At 44.7% G+C, this 21,599-nt stretch overlaps 1 protein-coding gene across 7 annotated transcripts in view; it reads right to left on the minus strand.

The window, feature by feature from the left end:
• Positions 1-21,599, minus strand: part of LOC109907075 (serine/threonine-protein kinase WNK2) — an 85,307-nt gene that overhangs the window by 20,086 nt on the left and 43,622 nt on the right. For 4 of the 7 annotated variants that reach the window (XR_004203723.1, XM_031794647.1, XM_031794646.1 and 1 more), the window contains exons 4-15: positions 18,487-18,707; positions 17,671-17,828; positions 13,736-13,824; positions 13,059-13,278; positions 11,777-12,113; positions 10,529-10,647; positions 10,099-10,299; positions 5,981-9,787; positions 5,487-5,530; positions 5,024-5,159; positions 4,802-4,918; positions 4,435-4,536 (exon numbers count right to left, since the gene is read on the minus strand). Coding sequence is in view for 4 of the 7 variants with exons in the window: in XM_031794647.1 (XP_031650507.1) it covers positions 4,435-4,536; positions 4,802-4,918; positions 5,024-5,159; positions 5,487-5,530; positions 5,981-9,787; positions 10,099-10,299; positions 10,529-10,647; positions 11,777-12,113; positions 13,059-13,278; positions 13,736-13,824; positions 17,671-17,828; positions 18,487-18,707 (5,551 nt within the window). In the remaining 3 variants the exon portion in view is untranslated. Of the gene's footprint in view, positions 1-2,168; positions 2,218-4,434; positions 4,537-4,801; positions 4,919-5,023; positions 5,160-5,486; positions 5,531-5,980; positions 9,788-10,098; positions 10,300-10,528; positions 10,648-11,776; positions 12,114-13,058; positions 13,279-13,735; positions 13,825-17,670; positions 17,829-18,486; positions 18,708-21,599 lie in introns of all 7 variants that reach the window. The other 3 variants (XR_004203724.1, XR_004203725.1, XM_031794648.1) reach the window with 1 other exon arrangement.

A 21,599-nucleotide genomic window follows, 5' to 3' on the forward strand; every position in this document is an offset into this window, starting at 1 on the left:
CTTGTGTCATGCACAAAGTAGATGTCCTAACCAACTTGCCAAAACTATAGTTTGTTAACAAGACATTTGTGGAGTCGTTGAAAAACGAGTTTTAATGACTCTGTTTAAACTTCTGCCTTCAACTGTATATATATATATATATATATATATATATATATATATATATATATATATATATATATATATATATATATATATACATATATATATATATACATATAGTTTGGGGTCACTTAGAAAGGTCCTTGTTTTTGAGAAACCAACGCTTCACAAGTCCTCAACTGGCGGCTTCATTAATTAGAACCCGCAAAACACCAGTCTCAATGTCAACAGTGAAGAGGCGACTCCAGGATGCTGGCCTTTTAGGTAGAGTTGCAAAGAAAAAGCCACATCTCAGATTGGCCAATAAAAATAAAAGACTAAGATGGACAAAAGAACACAGACACTGGACAGAGGAACTCTGCCTAGAAGGCCAGCATCCCGGAGTCACTCTTGATGTTGAGACTGGTGTTTTGCGGGTACTATTTAATGAAGCTGCCAGTTGTAGACCTGTGAGGCATCTGTTTCCCAAACTAGACACTCTAATGTACTTGTCCTCTTGCTCAGTTGTGCACCGGGGCCTCCCACTCCTCTTTCTATTCTGGTTAGAGTCAGTTTGCGCTGTTCTGTGAAGGGAGTAGTACACAGCGTTGTACGAGATCTTCAGTTTTTTGGCAATTTCTCGCATGGAAAAGCCTTCATTTCGCATGGAAAAGCCTTCATTTCGCATGGAAAAGCCTTCATTTCGCATGGAAAAGCCTTCAAATTGATCCTGGCCTACAGAGATGCTTGACTGGGGTGTTGGAAGATAAAGAGAAATCCTATATAAAAATATCCCACATTAATGAAAAAAAGGCTAAAGGAAGCTGCCTTAAACAGAAATCATTCATAATGCTTTATAAAGAAGGGCAAAAGGGTTAAGCCACATTTGTCAAATCACCACGTTATGACCATGTATAGTCTAGTAGAAGAGAGCATGATGACCCTGTCCCTACCCCGGCTTCACCAAAGATGGACACAACTCTTCACCGTCTTCAAAGTCAGCCTCTTAAAATCTAAATTCAGGGACTGGATACACCCTGACCGAATCACATTGACCGACAGGAACACTAGCAGCCAAAACAAATGGACTGAGGTCACCAATCCCATATTTCTGCTCTTTGAATAATGAGTGGCTTTAAGACCACGGGACATTATTGATTTAAATTGTTTCTCTTGTTTGTTTTATTTTGTTCCTCTTGTCCATTAAAATGTTGTATACACATTCATTTCAGTTTGTATTGACTGCTATTTGAGTGTAAAAAAACAACAGTATTTCAACAAGAAGATAGAGAGATATTACATCATGTCAATGGAACTATGTAAAAGGTTTATTACAATATCATCTATTTTATGAAATTGTAAAGGGGCAATTAAGTTTTAATCTTTCGCTTTTATCTTACTTGTATCTTCTCATTTGTATTTTTTATTCTATGATCAGTAGATTATAGCCTGTAGGAGGAGTGGTGGGGAGGAATGGAGAGAGGAGGGAGGAAGGGAGAGGGGAGAGAGGAGGAGAGGAAGGGAGAGGGAGGAGAGGAAGGGAGAGGGAGGAGAGGAAGGGAGAGAGGAGGAGAGGAAGGGAGAGGGTGGAGGGGAGAGAGGAGGAGAGGAAGGGAGAGAGAGAGGAGGAGAGGAAGGGAGAGGGGAGAGGGGAGAGAGGAGGAGAGGAAGGGAGAGAGGGGGGAGGAAAGGAGAGGGGAGGGAGAGAAGAGGGAGGAAGGGAGAGAGGAGGGAGGAAGGGAGAGAAGAGGGAGAGAGGAGGGAGGAAGAGAGGGAGGAAGGGAGAGGGGAGGGAGAGAGGAGGGAGGAAGAGAGGGAGGAAGGGAGAGGGGAGGGAGGAAGGGAGGGGGGAGAGAGGAGCGAGGGAGAGGGGAGGGAGGAAGTGTTGCCTCCCAAACCGCACCCTATTCCCTATATACTGTAGTGCACTATTTTTGATAAGGGGTCATAGGGATCTGTAGTGGACTACTTTTGATAAGGGGTCATAGGGATCTGTAGTGGACTTCTTTTGATAAGGGGTCATAGGAATCTGGTCAAAAGTAGTGCATCATATATGGAATGAGGTGCCATTTTAGACTGTAACTCACTTGCTGTGCCTGTTGGAGTGCTCACATGCAGCTGTTCCATAGAGCCAGTCTTGGTGGGACAACAGGAAGACACAGAACAGACCATGTTAACATAAACTCAGCAAAAAAAAGAAACGTCCCTTTTTCAGGACCCTGTCTTTCAAAGATAGTTCGTAAAAATCCAAATAACTTCACAGATCTTCATTGTAACGGGTTTAAACACTGTTTCCCATGCTTGTTCAATGAACCATAAACAATTAATGAAAATGCACCTGTGGAACGGTCGTTAAGACACTAACAGCTTACAATTAAGGCAATTAAGGTCACAGTTATGAAAACTTAGGACACTAAAGAGGCCTTTCTACTGACTCTGAAAAACACCAAAAGAAAGATGCCCAGGGTCCCTGCTCATCTGTGTGAACGTGCATGCTGCAAGGAGGCATGAGGACTGCAGATGTGGCCAGGGAAATAAATTGCAATGTCCATACTGCGAGACACCTAAAACAGCGCTACAAGGAGACAGGATGGACAGCTGATCATCCTCGCAGTGTCAGACAATGTGTAACAACACCTGCACAGGATCGGTACATCTGAACATCACACCTGAGGGACAGGTACAGGATGGCAATAACTGCCCGAGTTACACCAGGAACGCACAATCCCTCCATCAGTGCTCAGACTTTCCGCAATAGGCTGAGAGAGGCTGGACTGTGGGCTTGTGGGCCTGTTGTAAAGCAGGTCCTCACCAGACATCATCGGCAACAACGTTGCCTATGGGCACAAACCCACCGTCGCTGACCCAGACAGGACTGGCAAAAAGTGCTCTTCACTGACGAGTCGCGTTTTGTCTCACCAGGGGTGATGGTCGGATTCGCATTTATCATCGTAGGAATGAGCGTTACACCGAGGCCTGTACTCTGGAGCGGCATTGATTTGGAGGTGGAGGGTCCATGGTCAGGGGCGGTGTGTCACAGCATCATCGGATTGAGCTTGTTGTCATTGCAGGCAATCTCAATGCTGTGCGTTACTCCCTCATGTGGTACCCTTCCTGTAGGCTGATCCTGACATGACTCTCCAGCATGACAATGCCACCAGCTATACTGCTCATTCTGTGCATGATTTCCTGCAAGACAGGAATGTCATTGTTCTGCCATGGCCAGTGAAGAGCCCGGATCTCAATCCTATTGAGCACGTCTGGGACCTGTTGGATTGGAGGGTGAGGGCTAGGGCCATTCCCCCCAGAAATGTCTAGGAACTGGCTGGTGCCTTGGTGGAAGAGTAGGGTAACATCTCACAGCAAGAACTGGCAAATCTGGTGCAGTCCATGAGGAGGAGATCCACTGCAGTACTTAATGCAGCTGGTGGCCACATCAGATACTGACTGTTACTTTTGATTTTGACCCCCCCTTTGTTCAGGGACACATTATTCAATTTCTGTTAGTCACATGTCTGTGGAACTTGTTCAGTTTATGTTTCAGTTGTTGAATGTTCATACAAATATTTACACATGTTAAGTTTGCTGAAAATAAATGCAGTTGACAGTGAGAGGATGTTTCTTTTTTTGCTGAGTTTACATATACAGGCAGAATTACATGGTAAAAAATCAGATTAGTTACGGTTGCTCCAATACATTAGCTACTGTAAGGGCCCCTGTATGTTCCCCATACACCATAAACATATGACATTAGCTCTCTGTATGTTCAGTGTTCACCATGCAGTGTGGAAACGTTGTTTGTTTACTGATAAAGGTACAGGGTGGAGCTCGTGAGTGTGCAGGCTTAACTTCTTTTATTTTTGACGTACTATAAAACATGGCTCCTGACATATTGTTTCCATAATGGTAGGAGAAAATTACCAGACAGACATGTTTCAAGGCAACGTTATATTCAAAGCATGACATATGGTACCCTGTCTGTACTGTGTGTATGGTGTAATGGTGTAAGGTGTATGGTGTAAGATTTAGAGTAGAAAAGAGCCAAACAGACATTACATAATGGTTATGTCCCAAATGGCACCCTTCCTATCTCCCTATGTAGTGCACTACTTTTGACCAGTGGCCGTAGGGTTCTGTAGTTCACTACTTTTGACCAGTGGCCATAGGGTTCTCTAGTGCACTACTTTTGACCAGTGGCCATAGGGTTCTCTAGTGCACTACTTTTGACCAGTGGCCATAGGGTTCTCTAGTGCACTACTTTTGACCAGTGGCCGTAGGGTTCTAGACATAAGTAGTGCACTATGTAGGGAATACAGTGTAATTTGGGATGCAACCAATGTTTTCAAACCAGACCTGTTGATGTGTGAGGAGAATTTCCTGAGTTCTCTTGACAATGGACCTCAGCTCTTCCAAGAATGTCTCTTTCTCTGATTCACGGACAAAATCCTCCTCCACCTACACAAGCCATTACAGATACACAAATGGATACACAAAATAACACACTTTTTAAAACTAAACTTAATGGACCAAACAAAGGCTGCATGGGGAACTTGGCATTAGACCAAATGAGAGCGCTTGCTGCAAAAATCCTCATCCCATCCAATATAATATAATTAAACATTAATATATATATCATATATAATATATCCAAACAGGTAGATGTTTGTGGTGCTATAATCCCATACAATGTCTATGTATAACTGTGTGTTGGTCTAGTCACCATGTAATCTGCAATGTCTTCAGGTGCATCTCCCTCAGTGTCGAACTTGAAGGTGACCATCTTGTTGCTGTGGGTTTCCAGCTGACACTCCACCATGTTGTCCCCAGAGCCGGACACCTACGGAGCACAGGAAGAGAAACCATGTTGTTCTGTGTCTTGGACACAAAAATGTCTTGGACATTACCATTTCTTTAGAAATCTTTACTATTAGGGATACTATACCTGAATCATGGTCAGTTGAAATGCATGTGATCCTTTTTCTGGCCCCCGATAGGACAATCTCCTCTGAGACTTCACCCTCTCTAGTTTCTCATTGGCCAACATCTGTAAATCCCCATCCCCATTGTCTGGAACAGAGCTGCGGTCAAATGAATAGTACTCCTATTGTTAATACTTCATGTACAGTATTGGGCATAACCTTTTCTAACATGGAAGAGGGCTTGGCATTCAAAATGAAAAACAAACGAGCAGTATAAAATTGACAAACGGTCCGTAGCCCTTCCCCTTGGCCTTAACCCTTGGATGATTGCAGATCTGAAGGGTCTGGATAGGTATAAACAGTGTAGCGGTGAAGCATCCGCCATATCACTTCCACCGTATAGATGTGCTAACATTGACGTGACAGGGCCAGGGGGCTAGAGCTAGGCAGCGAATTGGGACCGACGAGTAATGATGTGACACATACCCTGAAGTGGAGTGTCCCTCTGTGCCAGACTGTTTCGGACTCTCCTGTAGAGCCACATAGATAGAGACAGACACACAGACAGACCAACGCACACACAAATACATACAGACATTCAGAAAACAACAAAAACCCACAAAGAAAAAATACATACCAAACCATTATTTGACTAATAAAAACTGAAACTGAATTGGGAATAAATAAAAAATGACTGTATTTTAATGTAAGTTAAAGGAAAACACTTGATCATGTGGGTGTAGTACTGCTAAGTTTAAATCTGAACAAGTACCATACAAATGTACTTAGCGTAACTGAGGAAAAGGAGCTTTTCTTCAAAAAAAGAAACAATGTGTTTTATTCTGTATCTTAAAAAGGGTGCGGCCCTTGGATTTCTCTCTACTGTATTCACATTTCTAGAACCGGCTGGTTATTGGCTGCAGATAGTGGTAGTAGTGGAACAGTCTGCTGTAGTGGTAGAGTGGCATGCACTTCTGTACCTGAGCAATGCTCAGCAGAGCAGGGTCACAGTCTGGGAGCGAGGTTGAGGTTGGGGGCAGCAGCGAGGGGGCGTTAGAATCAAGGGGCTGAGCAGCAGCGGCGGCAACAGACGGGGGAGAAGTGGGTCCCGGGGGCCCATCAGCCAGGCCAGGCAGGGTTAGCTGACTCTCTGGTGGGGTGGGCTGGGTCTCTGGGCCAGGGGTAGCAGGACGGAGGGGTGGCAGGGAGGCAGGGTGGGGGTGAGATGCTGTATGAGTGGGGCAGGGGGGCATGTGTGGAAGAGGGAGGGAAGTAGCCTGGGGGGGATTCGGAGGGTGCTGTTGCTCGGTGGTGGCAGCCACCAATGCGGCCTCAGCGAGCTGGGTCTCGGTGTGGACCTTCGTCTGGGCCAGTGTCTGGGTGTGAGTGTTTGCGAGAGCTTGCATGGCCGTCTGGGTGTGTGTGTGGGCGGGTAGTGGCTGCGTCAGCTGAGCCTGGTGCTGGGGGGATGGTGGAGGACCTCCTGCTCCTACCTGACTGTAGAGGGGTAGGGCTCTAGTCTGAGTCCCGAGCTGGGGCACGTTACTGGGGGCTGCTATCTGTGCTGGGTTAACAGTGGGCTGCTGGGGCAACAGATGTGTGGGGATCTGAGGAAGCGGAGAAGTCAGTTGACTTCGGTTGAGAGTGGGAATTGAGACTTGCTGCTGCTGAGGGGGAAGGGACTGCAGAGCCAGCTGGATGGGGGCTGGAGCTTGTCCAGTCTGTTGTTGTATTTGTTGGGGCGAAGCAGAGACCAAGGTGGTAGGGTCTATGACCTTGGCTGCAGGGGCTGCAAGGACAGTTCCAACACCAACAGATCCAGGGGACAACATCATCTGCTGGTTCTGCAGCATGGACTGTTGTTGATCCATCAGTATCTGCTGTTGCTGTTGTTGTTGTTGTACTTGTTGAGTGATCTCCTGTTGTTGATCCTTCAGTATCTGCTGTTGTTGTTGTTGTAAAACTTGTTGAGTGATGTCCTGATGTTGCTGTTGGACTGGCTGCATGGTTTGCTGTTGTGTGGGCTGAAGTGCAGTGACATACTGCGGTGCCAATAGGCCAGCCGGAGCCTGGTGCTGGAGTTGAGGCTGCACCACCTCTGGAAGTTGAACACTGGGCTGCACTAAAGACTGGTGCTGGGGTTGAGGCTGGACCTGGCTTTGCATGGGGGGTATTGAGGCTGGAGGTTTGGGTTGGACCAGAGCTGTGCTCTGGTGCTTAGGAGGCATCATCTGAGTCTCAAGAACTTCCGGAATCTGAGTCTGAGTCAGGGCCTGGGTTGGGTGCAAAGGCTGGGGAGTCTGCTGGATGACTGACTGCCCTGGCGCCTGGGTCTGTATTAGAGCTGGCATCTGATGGGGAGCCTGTACCAGAGGAACCTGAGGCTGGATAGGGATAGGAGGACTTGGTGCCTGGATTGGGGCCACCATGTGAGATGGAATCTGGACCTCGATCATCTGGGGCTGGGCTTGGTGTGGAGGCTGGGTCTGGGCTTGGAGTACTGGGACTGAGACATTGCCCTGGCTCTGAGGGTGAGCTTCATTCCGAGCTTGAATCTGGGCCAGGACTTGGGCATGGGCTTGCACTACAGCCGGTAGAGCTTGGCTGGAAATCTGTAGCTGAATGGCTACAGGTATCACTTCCTGACCCTGGGCGGCTATCTGAGCTTGGACCTGAATGTCCTGTATAACCTCTGCTGCTGGTATGGCTGGGGCCATAAGGGGGATCTGAGGCTGAGGTTCAATGACAGAGCTCTGATGGTGCTGTTGATGTTGCTGGGCAACGTACGCCTGTTGTTGTTGCTCCAGTAAGATAGGTTGTTTTTGTTGTTGTTGTTGTAGTTGTTGTTGTTGTTGTATCAGCACCACTTGCTGTTGTTCTGTCACTTGCTGCTGGGTTAGACTAGTGTGACTAGTGTGACTAGGTGGAAACAAAGCAGGGTTTTGCTGTTGTTGTTGCAACATACATACATCAATCTGTTGCTGTTGAATCAATGCTTGCAGCTGCTCACATTGTTGCAGAATTAAAGCGGTCTCTTGTTTCTCGCTTTGTTGTACTTGAATTATGGTGGTTTGCTGGTGCTGCTGCGGTTGCCCAGTCTCTTGCTGTTGTTGAATCTGTTGCTGCTGCTGTTGTAGCAAACCCTGTTGGTTAATTCTCTCCGCTTGTTGTTGCAGTAGCAATGCCTGCTGTTGCCGTTGTTGTTCAATCTGTTGTTGTAACAGAGCTTGCTGCTGTTGTTGCTCTAATTGCTGCTTCTGTAAAATCACTTGTTGCTGTTGAAGCTGTTGCTGTTGTAGCATGGCTTGCTGTTGTTCCAACTGTTGCTGAAGCACAGCCTGCTGGTGCTGTGGGTCGACTGGATGACTGACGACCGCCTGTTGTTGTAGTTGGGTCGGTTGTTTCAGCACAGCTTGCTGTTGTTGTTGCAGCTGTTGTAAATCAATTTGTGGTTGTTGTATCTGGCTCACTTGGTGAGCCTCCAGTTGTTGTTGTTGTTGTTGCTGTTGTTGCTGTAGGAGCGCTTGCTGTTGCTCTAGCTGGTGCTGTTGTAGTTGTGCCTGTTGTTGCTGTTGCTTTAAGGCTTGCTGTTGCTGCTGCTCTTGTTGCTGCTGTTGTAACAGAGCTTGCTGCTGCTGTTGCTCAAATATCTGCTGTTGTAACAACGCTTGCTGCTGCTCCAGTTGGTGCTGTTGTAGTTGCGCTTGTTGTTGCTGTTGTAGCAAAGCCTGTTGCTGCTGTTGCTCAAGCTGCTGTTGTATGTACACTTGCTGTTGTTGTTCTAGTAACATTGCTTGTTGTTGTTGCTGATGTTCTATCTGGTGTTGTTGGTGTAGTAACAATATTTGCTGCTGTTGCTGCTGCTGCAGTTGTTGCTGCTGTTGTATGTCAATTTGCGGTGGTTGCGCATAGGCTTGGGTTTGATCCAATTGCTGTTGCTGCAATGACAATCCCTGTTGTTGCTGCTGCTGTTGTTCCATTGATTGTTGGTGTTGTAAGGCCTGATGCTGCTGTTGTTCCATTGATTGTTGTTGTAGTAGTAAGGCCTGATGCTGCTGTTGTTCCATTGATTGTTGTTGTTGTAGTAAGGCCTGATGCTGCTGTTGTTCCATTGATTGTTGTTGTTGTAGTAAGGCCTGATGCTGCTGTTGTTCCATTGATTGTTGGTGTTGTAAGGCCTGATGCTGCTGTTGTTCCATTGATTGTTGTTGTTGTAGTAAGGCCTGATGCTGCTGTTGTTCCATTGATTGTTGGTGTTGTTGTAGTAAGGCCTGCTGCTGCTGAACCAAAGCTTGCTGCACATACACTTGCTGCTGTGGCTCAGTAGTTTGTTGCTGTTGGATTGCTATAGTCTGCTGTTGCTGCTGCTGTTGTTCCATCTGTTGCTGTACCGCCTGTTTCTGGGGAAATACACTGGCCTGTTGTTGATGTTGTTGTTGATGATGCTGAAGCAGGGCGGCTTGTTGAGCCTCCATTTGCTGCTGCTGCTGTTGCTCAATCAGTATCTGTTGTTGTTGTTGTTGTTGTTGAACAATGGTCTGCTGCTGTGGGATCATGTCAGGCAGTGCTTGCTGGGTTAAAGGCTGGGGTGTCATCTGGATGACATTGGGAGTGACGTTGGCCTGGGCCTGTTGTGGGAGAGGGACCATGGCCCCCACTCGTCCTGTTGGGTCCCCCGCTAACATGGGAGCTGGGAGGATGTTGAGCTGGGCTTGGGGGGAGACTGGGGGTGCGTAGGACAGGGAAGGGGCCATTTGTGAAATCTGTGACCCATCTGAGTGGTATGACTGAGATTGTTGGTGGATTGTAGTCGCAGGGTGACAGAGGGATGGTCAGGTGGGCAGAGGGAGTTATGGTAAGAGAGGAGAGGGAGGATTGAGGTGCAGAGAGAAGGTAAGTGTAAATATTAATCACATGATTTAATCAAAGAATTATAAACAGTTTCAAAGAACATGAAAGCATAATTATGATAATTGGAATTGTCAGTATTGTTAAAGAACTGATAAAATATTAAGGTGAAGATTAAGAGTTATTTGGGAAGGTTCAAACTGTAGTGTTTTTGAGAGATCAGGGTCGATAGAGATGCAGATCCACTCACCTGTGAATACTGCTGTGGTATATCTGGTGAAACCTGTGTTGGCATGGCAACAGGCTGAACGTAAGTCTGCTGACCATCAGGAGCCCCACCACCACTTTGGCCAATGGACATGCCGGAAATCCCACTACTCTGACCAATAAGCACATTCGGAACTCCTCTGCTCTGACTAATTGGGAACATTTTGGTGTGGGCCATAATTGCCTAAAAATAAATAATAGACAATATAAGTTAACGTTATTGCAGGGTTGCTGAGTGAAAAAAAGATTTCAATCTCTTTGTAAACTGGATTCTCCAAAACAGGAACAACCATAACATTGTGTATGTTCCAAATAGCACCCTAGACTCTACATGGTGCATTACATGGCCCTGGTCAAAACTAGTGCAGTACATAGGGAATAGGGTGCTATTTGATATGTAGCCATAGACTTGCCGAAGCAGCAGCAGGGAGGTTGGATTGAGAAAGCACGTAGGACTCCCGTTGCTGAGGGTACGCCTGGCTCTGGCCATTGGCATAGGAATCACAGCTGGCTGAAACCATGCTCTCCCCTCCTGAAGTAAATACAATGGGAGGTGTGAAACAATACATTTTGGGGGGGATATTGAAAATATTTCATACACATTTTTTATACTGGTATCATTCTGTCCACAATCCAAACATATGTGTATCTGTTACATGTTCAATATACTTTGTTTGATGTTGTTACGGTGGTAGGTACTGTATGTACACTAATGCCGCGTTCAAGACAACTGGGAACTCTGAAAAATACGAGGTCAAATCATGACGTCAGTGATTTTCAGGTAGGAAAGTCAGAGCTCTAGAAAGAGGCCCGAGTTCCAATGTTGGAATTCCGAGTTGGATGACCATTCAAATCGATATTTCCCAGTCGGAGCTCGTTTTTTTCCCGAGTTCTCAGTTGTTTTGAACGCACTGAAGTCGGAAGTCTGCGATTTCCGAGTTTCCAGTTGTTTTGAACCTGGCATTTGTATACAAAACATTATGAACACCTGCTCTTCCTTGACATAGACTGACCAGGTAATTACAGGTGAAAGTTATGATCCATTATTGATGTCACTTGTTAAATCCACTTCAATGTAGAGGAGAGGAGACAGGTTAAATAAGGATTTTTAAGCCTTGATACAATTGAAACATGGATTGTGTATTCAGAGGGTGAATGAGCAAGACAAAATATTTAAGTGCCTTCGAACCGGGTTTGGTTTTTATTAACATTTTACATTTTAGTAATTTAGCAGACGCTAACATTTTGTACTTTTTCCCAGACTGATCCCCCATGAGAATCGCACCCACAACCCTGGTATTGCAAGCACCATGCTCTACCAACTGAGCCACATGGGACCCAAAAACTTCAACACTGCTGGGTTTTTCACGCTCAACAGTTTCCCGTGTGTACCAAGAATGGTCCACCACCCAAAGGACATCCAGCCAACTTGACACAACTGTGGGAAACATTGGAGTCAACATGGGCCAGCATCTTTGTGGAACGCTTTCGATTCCTTGTAGAGTCCAAGTCCCCAACGAATTGTGGCTGTTCTGAGGGCAAAAGGGGGTGCTGGGGGCTGGCAATATTAGGAAAGTGTTCATAATGTTTTGTACAGTCAGTGTATGTGTATTGTACAGAAGGAACCTATCTGGTAAGCTTCTGATAGAGTCGTACAGTACCTGTGGGCAGGCTCAGAGGATTCCCACTGTGGATCTGCTGCTGTTGCCTCATATGCTGATCTGCCTTTGGTATCTCCTCAGCCTCCCCCTGCCCACCACCTCCCCCGCCTTGCCCTGTCAGCCCAGCCACACCAGGCCCCAGGGACGAGGTGCAGGAGGGGTAAGTGTTGGTGTAGGAGGAGGTGAGGGTGGAGTCCCGTCTCTCATCAAAGCCTTGCTGCTGTTGGAGCAGCTGCTGCTGGCGTCTCTCACGGGACTTCTTGATGAGCGTGACACGGTCGCGGATGGATTTCCCCACCACTTTAGCATCGCTCTCATGGAAGAAGCCCGACTTCACCTGGCGAGGAGGGGGAAGAGAGAAAAGGAGGGGGGAGGGAGAGAGAGAGTAAGACAGTGAGAGAATGAGAGCGAGAGGGGGCGGAGAGAGACATTAAAAGCATTGCAAGGAAACCTTGATTAATGAGCCGTGGACTTTGCAATACATCAAAGCAACCCCACCTTTCCTGTGGCCCTCTCACCTTCCCTGTAGTTCTCTGAGAAGCCCTAGTTATTCCTGTTCCGACCTGCACTGCTCTCTCTCATATCATTTTCACACTAATGAGCTGAGTCGACCTTTACTGTACTGTACTGTGCTGGCCTGGGGCCATGCTAGAAAGGACAATCTAAAATAAAAAATAACGCGCAGAGTACGTTTCGGGTTGGTACCATAGTGTGAAAAGGGTATCAATGTCTCACCATCTCTCTCTCTCCCTCACTCACTATCCCCTCTCCTTCCCCCCACTAGTTCCTCAGCACTGTCGCTCTCTAGGTTCCCCCACCCCTCCTCTCTCTCTCCCCCTCTCTCACAATCCCCTCTCCCCCCCCCCCCACTAGTTCCTCAGCACTGTCGCTCTCTAGGTTCCCCCCACCCCTCCTCTCTCTCTCCCCCTCTCTCACAATCCCCTCTCCTTCCCCCCCCACTAGTTCCTCAGCACTGTCGCTCTCTAGGTTCCCCCCACCCCTCCTCTCTCTCTCCACCTCTCTCACCATCCCCTCTCCTTCCCCCCACTAGTTCCTCAGCACTGTCGCTCTCTAGGTTCCCCCCACCCCTCCTCTCTCTCACCATCCCCTCTCTCCCCCCCCCCCCGCTAGTTCCTCAGCACTGTCGCTCTCTAGGTTCCCCTCACCCCTCCACTCTCCCTCCACCTCTCTCACCATCCCCTCTCCTCCCCCCCGCTAGTTCCTCAGCACTGTCGCTCTCTAGGTTCCCCCCACCCCTCCTCTCTCTCTCCACCTCTCTCACCATCTCCAGAGCCACCTCTTCTGCGCTGTCATTCTCCAGGTCATAACTGAACTCAATGGCCTCGTTGTCTTTGTGTTTGCCCTTCAGCTTCTTGGGATCCTCCACCCAGATCCTGAGGGCCAGACACTCCTGATACCCCATGTCCTCCTCCGCCAGCTCCACACGCACCCCAGTGTCCTCCCCAAAGAAGGCGTGGGTCAACAGGTCCCGGATGGACAGCCTGCAGAGAGAGAGAACACATCAAGCAAAGAACAAATTCCCACTTATTTCCTTTTATTGGATAAGACAGTGAAGAAGAGATGACAGGAACAGTAGGAGAGGGGCAAGTCAGAAGGGCAGTGGGCTGGAGTTGAACCCATGCCTGATCTGGTATGTGTGCCGGGGTCAGCGGTACTAATCCCTTTAGACAGTCCACCGAATGAATTTTTAAAATAAGCACTCGTCCTTATTATGAGAGAGAGAGAGAGAGAAACTTTTGTGAGTGTAATGTTTACTGTTCATTTTTATTGTTTATTTCACTTTTGTTTATTATCTACATCACGTAATTTGACAATGTTAACATATGTTTCCCATGCCAATACAGCCCTTAAATTGAAATTGAATTGAATTGAGAGAGACAGAGACAGAAAGACAGAGAGAGTAAGAGAGAAAGAGAGGGGGGAGGTAAAACTGCCTACCTCTGATTCTTGTCTTGGCGGATACAGCACTCGATGATCTCTTTAATCTCTGGGTCATTGACTTTATCAAAGCTGGCTGGTTTTATACCCTGTAGACAGAGAGGGAAAGAGAGATAGAGGTACAGTGAGAGTAGAGAGAGAGAAACAGATGACGAGTGGGGGGGGGGGGGGGTGATAGAACATACAATAATTTAGATGATGGGACAACTCTGTCCTATATGGACAGTAAAATACCTAAGATGGGACTACTCTGTCCTATATGGACAATAATATACCTTAGATGGGACTACTCTGTCCTATATGGACAATAATATACCTTAGATGGGACTACTCTGTCCTATATGGACAATAATATACCTTAGATGGGACTACTCTGTCCTATATGGACAGTAAAATACCTTAGATGGGACTACTCTGTCCTATATGGACAATAATATACCTTAGATGGGACTACTCTGTCCTATATGGACAATAATATACCTTAGATGGGACTACTCTGTCCTATATGGACAGTAAAATACCTTAGATGGGACTACTCTGTCCTATACGGACAATAATATACCTTAGATGGGACTACTCTGTCCTATATGGACAATAATATACCTTAGATGGGACTACTCTGTCCTATATGACAATAATATACCTTAGATGGGACTACTCTGTCCTATATGGACAATAATATACCTTAGATGGGACAACTCTGTCCTATATGACAATAATATACCTTAGATGGGACTACTCTGTCCTATATGGACAGTAAAATACCTTAGATGGGACTACTCTGTCCTACATGGACAATAATATACCTTAGATGGGACTACTCTGTCCTATATGGACAATAATATACCTTAGATGGGACTACTCTGTCCTATATGGACAGTAAAATACCTTAGATGGGACTACTCTGTCCTATATGGACAATAATATACCTTAGATGGGACTACTCTGTCCTATATGGACAATAATATACCTTAGATGGGACTACTCTGTCCTATATGGACAGTAAAATACCTTAGATGGGACTACTCTGTCCTATATGGACAATAATATACCTTAGATGGGACTACTCTGTCCTATATGGACAATAATATACCTTAGATGGGACTACTCTGTCCTATATGGACAGTAAAATACCTTAGATGGGACTACTCTGTCCTATATGGACAATAATATACCTTAGATGGGACTACTCTGTCCTATATGGACAATAATATACCTTAGATGGGACTACTCTGTCCTATATGACAATAATATACCTTAGATGGGACTACTCTGTCCTATATGGACAATAATATACCTTAGATGGGACAACTCTGTCCTATATGACAATAATATACCTTAGATGGGACTACTCTGTCCTATATGGACAATAATATACCTTAGATGGGACAACTCTGTCCTATATGGACAATAATATACCTTAGATGGGACTACTCTGTCCTATATGACAATAATATACCTTAGATGGGACTACTCTGTCCTATATGGACAGTAAAATACCTTAGATGGGACTACTCTGTCCTATATGGACAATAATATACCTTAGATGGGACTACTCTGTCCTATATGGACAGTAATATACCTTAGATGGGACTACTCTGTCCTATATGGACAGTAATATACCTTAGATGGGACAACTCTGTCCTATATGGACAATAATATACCTTAGATGGGACAACTCTGTCCTATATGGACAATAATATACCTTAGATGGGACTACTCTGTCCTATATGGACAGTAAAATACCTTAGATGGGACTACTCTGTCCTATATGGACAATAATATACCTTAGATGGGACTACTCTGTCCTATATGGACAGTAAAATACCTTAGATGGGACTACTCTGTCCTATATGGACAATAATATACCTTAGATGGGACTACTCTGTCCTATATGGACAATAATATACCTTAGATGGGACTACTCTGTCCTATATGGACAGTAAAATACCTTAGATGGGACTACTCTGTCCTATATGACAATAATATACCTTAGATGGGACTACTCTGTCCTATATGACAATAATATACCTTAGATGGGACTACTCTGTCCTATATGGACAGTAAAATACCTTAGATGGGACTACTCTGTCCTACATGGACAATAATATACCTTAGATGGGACTACTCTGTCCTATATGGACAGTAATATACCTTAGATGGGACTACTCTGTCCTACATGGACAATAATATACCTTAGATGGGACTACTCTGTCCTACATGGACAATAATATACCTTAGACGATGGGACTACTCCGTCCTACATGGACAATAATATACCTTAGGCGATGGGACTACTCTGTCCTACATGGACAATAATATACCTTAGACGATGGGACTACTCCGTCCTACATGGACAATAATATACCTTAGACGATGGGACTACTCCGTCCTACATGGACAATAATATACCTTAGACGATGGGACTACTCCGTCCTACATGGACAATAATATACCTTAGACGATGGGACTACTCTGTCCTACATGGACAATAATATACCTTAGACGATGGGACTACTCCGTCCTACACGGGCAGTAATATACAGTTGAAGTCGGAGGTTTACATACACTTAGGTTGGAGTCATTAAAACTCATTTTTCAACCACTCCACAAGGTACTATGTACTATGTGAAAGACACAAGTCATTTTTCCAACAATTGTTTACAGACAGATTATTTCACTTCTAATTCACTGTATCACAAATCCAGTGGGTCAGAAGTTAACATACACTAAGTTGACTGTGCCTTTAAACAGCTTGGAAAATTCCAGAAAAAAATATGTCATGGCTTTCGAAGCTTCTGATAGGCTAATTGACATAATTTGAGTCAATTGGAGGTGTACACAGTGCCTCGAACACAGTGCCTGTTTGGTTGACATCATGGCGAAAATCAAAAGATTTCAGCACAGATCTCATTAAAAAAATTGTAGACCTTCACAAGTCAGGTTCATCCTTGGGAGCAATTTCCAAACGCCTGAAGGTACCACATTCATCTGTACAAACAATAGTACGCAAGTATAAACACCATCGGACCACGCAGCCGTCATACCGCTCAGGAGACGCGTTCTGTCTCCTACAGATGAACGTACTTTGGTGCAAAAAGTGCAAATCAATCCCAGAACAACAGCAAAGGACCTTGTGAACATGCTGGAGGAAGCAGGTACGAAAGTATCTATATCCACAGTAAAACAAGTCCTATAAAGACATAAACTGAAAGGCCGCTCAGCAAGGAAGAAGCCACTGCTCCAAAACCGCCATAAAAAAACAGACTACGGTTTGCAACTGCACATGGGGACAAAGATCATACTTTTTGTAGAAATGTCCTCTGGCCTGATGAAACAAAAATAGAACTGTTTGGCCATAATGACCATCGTTATGTTTGGAGGAAAAAGGGGGAGGCTTGCAAGCCAAAGAACACCATCTCAACCTTGAAGCATGGGGGTGGCAGCATCATGTGGCCAGAGGTGGCCTACCACTTCACGGGTGAGCCGTTGTTGCTCCTAGACATTTCCACTTCACAAAAACAGCACTTACAGTTGACCTGGGCAGCTCTAGCAGGGCAGAAATTTGACAAACTGACTCGTTGCAAAGGTGGTATCCTATGACGGTGCCACGTTGAACGTCCCTGAGCTCTTCAGTAAGGCAATTCTACTGCCAATGTTTGTCTATGGAGATTGCATGGCAGTGTGCTCAATTTTATACACCTGTCAGCAATGGGTGTGGCTGAAATAGCCAAATCTACAAATTTGTATATGTAGTGTATAATAATTTACTGAATATGAGGGGGGGGGGGGAGTAGGGAAAAGACAAGACTGCAAAAGGGACAAAGGGAATTTTATGAAGGACATTCAAGAGAAAGATCTTGCAGAAGTAGGGAATAGAGAGACTAGGCCTACCAAAGTGCAAATGGACTGCAGTCCCAGGAACCCAGACTTACGCTGGTGACTTTACGGTAGATCTGTGCAGCATTCTGGCACTCTGAGTAGGGATATTCTGAGGTGGCCATCTCCAGCATGCACATCCCAAAGGCATAGACGTCCACTGACTCGTCATAATGTTCCTCGTACATCTCTGGAGCCATGAACTCAGGAGTACCTGGAAGACAGGACAGCAGAGCCAACTGAAAAGGTTAATAACCTGATGAATAATCATTTGTTGGCTACTTATATTTGCTGGGTACTTATATTTGCTGGGTGTAAAATGTCACACATGTACATGTGTAATATGCATGTGTGAATTGTAAATAATTTTTTTGCATGCTAGCAGATACCCATAGACTTCCAGTCATTACGCTAATGATAGTTAGCATTGGCTCGTAAAACTACCTCTAACTTCCTTCATACTGGACACAGAGACATAATAATGGTATCCACTCTGGGGAAGTAGATAATGGGCCTCATTGCCAAAATCAATTTAACATTCCCTTTGAGTGGCAAGTTAGTACACTAGAGCTCGACCTAAGAGCAACAATAATCACAGCAGAGACTGTACACAGATTGACTCAACACTGCCTTGTTGGAGAGTTGGGGCAGCTTATAAAATATTCATTATGTTGCAGAGTGACCACAGATTCTAAAAGCCATTTGTACAACAGAGAGATCCATTAGCACCTATTCAAGATGAATTGCCATTTGTAATAAATACATTGGAAATCTTACTCACAAGAGTTCTGACATACCTGTGGCCCATTAGAAATGTCAATACCCTTCCCATAACATAAGACAACAACTAATAACTGATTATCGTTAGTTACCTATGACACTCTTAGCAAAGGAAGTCCTCATGAGAGTAGCCAGTCCAAGGTCTCCTATCTTGACGGAACCGGTGGGGCCCGTGATGAAGATGTTGTCACACTTCAGGTCCCTGTGAATGATGGGAGGGGTCCGGGTGTGGAGGAACTGGAGGCCCTTCAGGATCTGACGACACCAGCTCCTCAGGACCTTCGGCTTCATCACCTTGAAGCGCTTTAGATACCTGCAGTCAGGACCGGACAGGACAAAATATTATAACTAAGGTCAACAGTATAATGATTATGGTTTATATCGACGGAGGAACGACTGTATGACCACATTTGTGACACATTTCAAGAAGCTAGGTGTATGTCGCACGTCACTACTTCACAGGAGAGGCATTTGAATGATTTTATATATATTTTGAAATAAAAATGACTTTTTTTGTTGCAGAAATGCCTTTTGGAACATGTGAACTTTCATGTGCCTAAATAACAAGCGTGTACGACATTTGTAAATACAAATAAAATTGTTAAATTGCAAGCCTAGTTGGTTTAGCCACGGAAAAAGAGAGGAACCTTCCCACTAGCCATGATTGGCTGAGATAATGGATGGGCTGGACATGCCAAGAGATGAGTTGGGATTGGTCTGCCATGTAGAGCGCTTCAATTTATAACATGAGCTGCTCAGTATGTGTAGATAATCCTTGCTACCACGTTTAATATATATACAGTGCCTTGCGAAAGTATTCGCCCCCCCTTGAACTTTGCGACCTTTTGCCACATTTCAGGCTTCAAACATAAAGATATAAAACTGTATTTTTTTTGTGAAGAATCAACAACAAGTGGGACACAATCATGAAGTGGAACGACATTTATTGGATATTTCAAACTTTTTTAACAAATCAAAAACTGAAAAATTGGGCGTGCAAAATTATTCAGCCCCTTTACTTTCAGTGCCGCAAACTCTCTCCAGAAGTTCAGTGAGGATCTCTCACTCTGTCCATAGGACAACAATCAGTCGTATATTGCACAAATCTGGCCTTTATGGAAGAGTGGCAAGAAGGAATCCATTTCTTAAAGATATCCATAAAAAGTGTTGTTTAAAGTTTGCCACAAGCCACCTGGGAAACACACCAAACATGTGGAAGAAGGTGCTCTGGTCAGATGAAACCAAAAATGAACTTTTTGGCAACAATGCAAAACGTTATGTTTGGCGTAAAAGCAACACAGCTCATCACCCTGAACACACTATCCCCACTGTCAAACATGGTGGTGGCAGCATCATGGTTTGGGCCTGCTTTTCTTCAGCAGGGACAGGGAAGATGGTTAAAATTGATGGGAAGATGGATGGAGCCAAATACAGGACCATTCTGGAAGAAAACCTGATGGAGTCTGCAAAAGACCTGAGACTGGGATGGAGATTTGTCTTCCAACAAGACAATGATCCAAAACATAAAGCAAAATCTACAATGGAAAATCTAAACATATCCAGGTGTTAGAATGGTCAAGTCAAAGTCCAGACCTGAATCCAATCGAGAATCTGTGGAAAGAACTGAAAACTGCTGTTCACAAATGCTCTCCATCCAACCTCACTGAGCTCGAGCTGTTTTGCAAGGAGGAATGGGAAAAAAATTCAGTCTCTCGATGTGCAAAACTGATAGAGACATACCCCAAGCGACTTACAGCTGTAATCGCAGCAAAAGGTGGCGCTACAAAGTATTAACTTAAGGGGGCTGAATCATTTAGCACGCCCAATTTTTCAGTTTTTGATTTGTTAAAAAAGTTTGAAATATCCAATAAATGTCGTTCCACTTCATGATTGTGTCCCACTTGTTGTTGATTCTTCACAAAAAAATACAGTTTTATATCTTTATGTTTGAAGCCTGAAATGTGGCAAAAGGTCGCAAAGTTCAAGGGGGCCGAATACTTTCGCAAGGCACTGTATATATATACAATGTTAGCCATGGAGAACTGCAAGTGTTGCTACTGCTCTCAACAACATTGATGCCCTGAATTTAGTTGTGATGGACTACTTTTGGCACACGTAAACCGGAGTGACTTGACAAAATGGACCAAACAAGCTGTAGCTAGCTACAAAACAGAAAAGACATGCTGCCGTGAAGCATTCATCCATGTATATGGGTAAGAGTCTAGCTACATTTTCAGATATTATACGCTTCTCATTTTGTCAGAATGTTGTTTTCATTGCAAGTTAAAGCATACTGTTAGCTAGCTAGCGAATGTTACGTGTATGATCTGTGTAGGAATATTGTTAGTATCTCTGAAAGCCATTTGCATTGCTAGTTATAGCCTAATGTTAGCTAGATAGCTAACACTGAACCTAGTTGATTAGCTTTAGCTACCTGCAGATTCATGCAACAGCATTTCATGCATGGTGGCTAGCTATGACAATCTGTTTATACTGTAGCTATGGGTTGGATTTATGGTTCATTGTTTAGTTAGCTAGCTACATGTCTAAACAAGACTACACTTTGCCAGATGATTACATGACCCATCAAGTTAGCCAGGTGTGTCTGCGGGTGATTACGGCCATCTATTGTATTTCTCGAACATGTGTCCATGTCTAGACAATAGTGACCGATCCACTTAGCTAGATGTGACTGGAGGGTTGTTATAGCATTTATTTCACGTGACCCATCAATTTCGACAAGCGTGTCTGGGTAAGCATCATCTCTAATAATTATAAAATATTTATGCAATATTTTTTATCTGGACACTTTCTATTTTTGATATTGCTACTATGCAAATATACCAGTAACCATTTCACTGTAGCATTTACACCTGCTGTATTCTGTTCATGTGACAAATAAAGTTAGATTTGATTTGATATAGTGTGTATTTACCAGAGACGGTAATGTGAAGAACAACATGACCTGCACCAAAGACTAGATAAAGTGTGACTTTACCTGGAGTCTTTCCTTATTGTAGGCTACTACTTTCACCCCTTTTAGTCTTGATATCTATGGTTCTTTACTACACTACCTGACGCACTCTGTTTAGCACATGGCCTCACATGTGAATCCTAAAGAGATAGGTGGGGGCTAAGGCTTAAGAGGGTGTGAGTGATGCTGAATGGGTGTAGACAAAGAAGAGCTCTCCAGTAGGTGTACCAA

The sequence above is a fragment of the Oncorhynchus kisutch genome, linkage group LG17 (genome assembly GCF_002021735.2).
Source record: "Oncorhynchus kisutch isolate 150728-3 linkage group LG17, Okis_V2, whole genome shotgun sequence".
Lineage (NCBI taxonomy): Eukaryota > Metazoa > Chordata > Actinopteri > Salmoniformes > Salmonidae > Oncorhynchus > Oncorhynchus kisutch.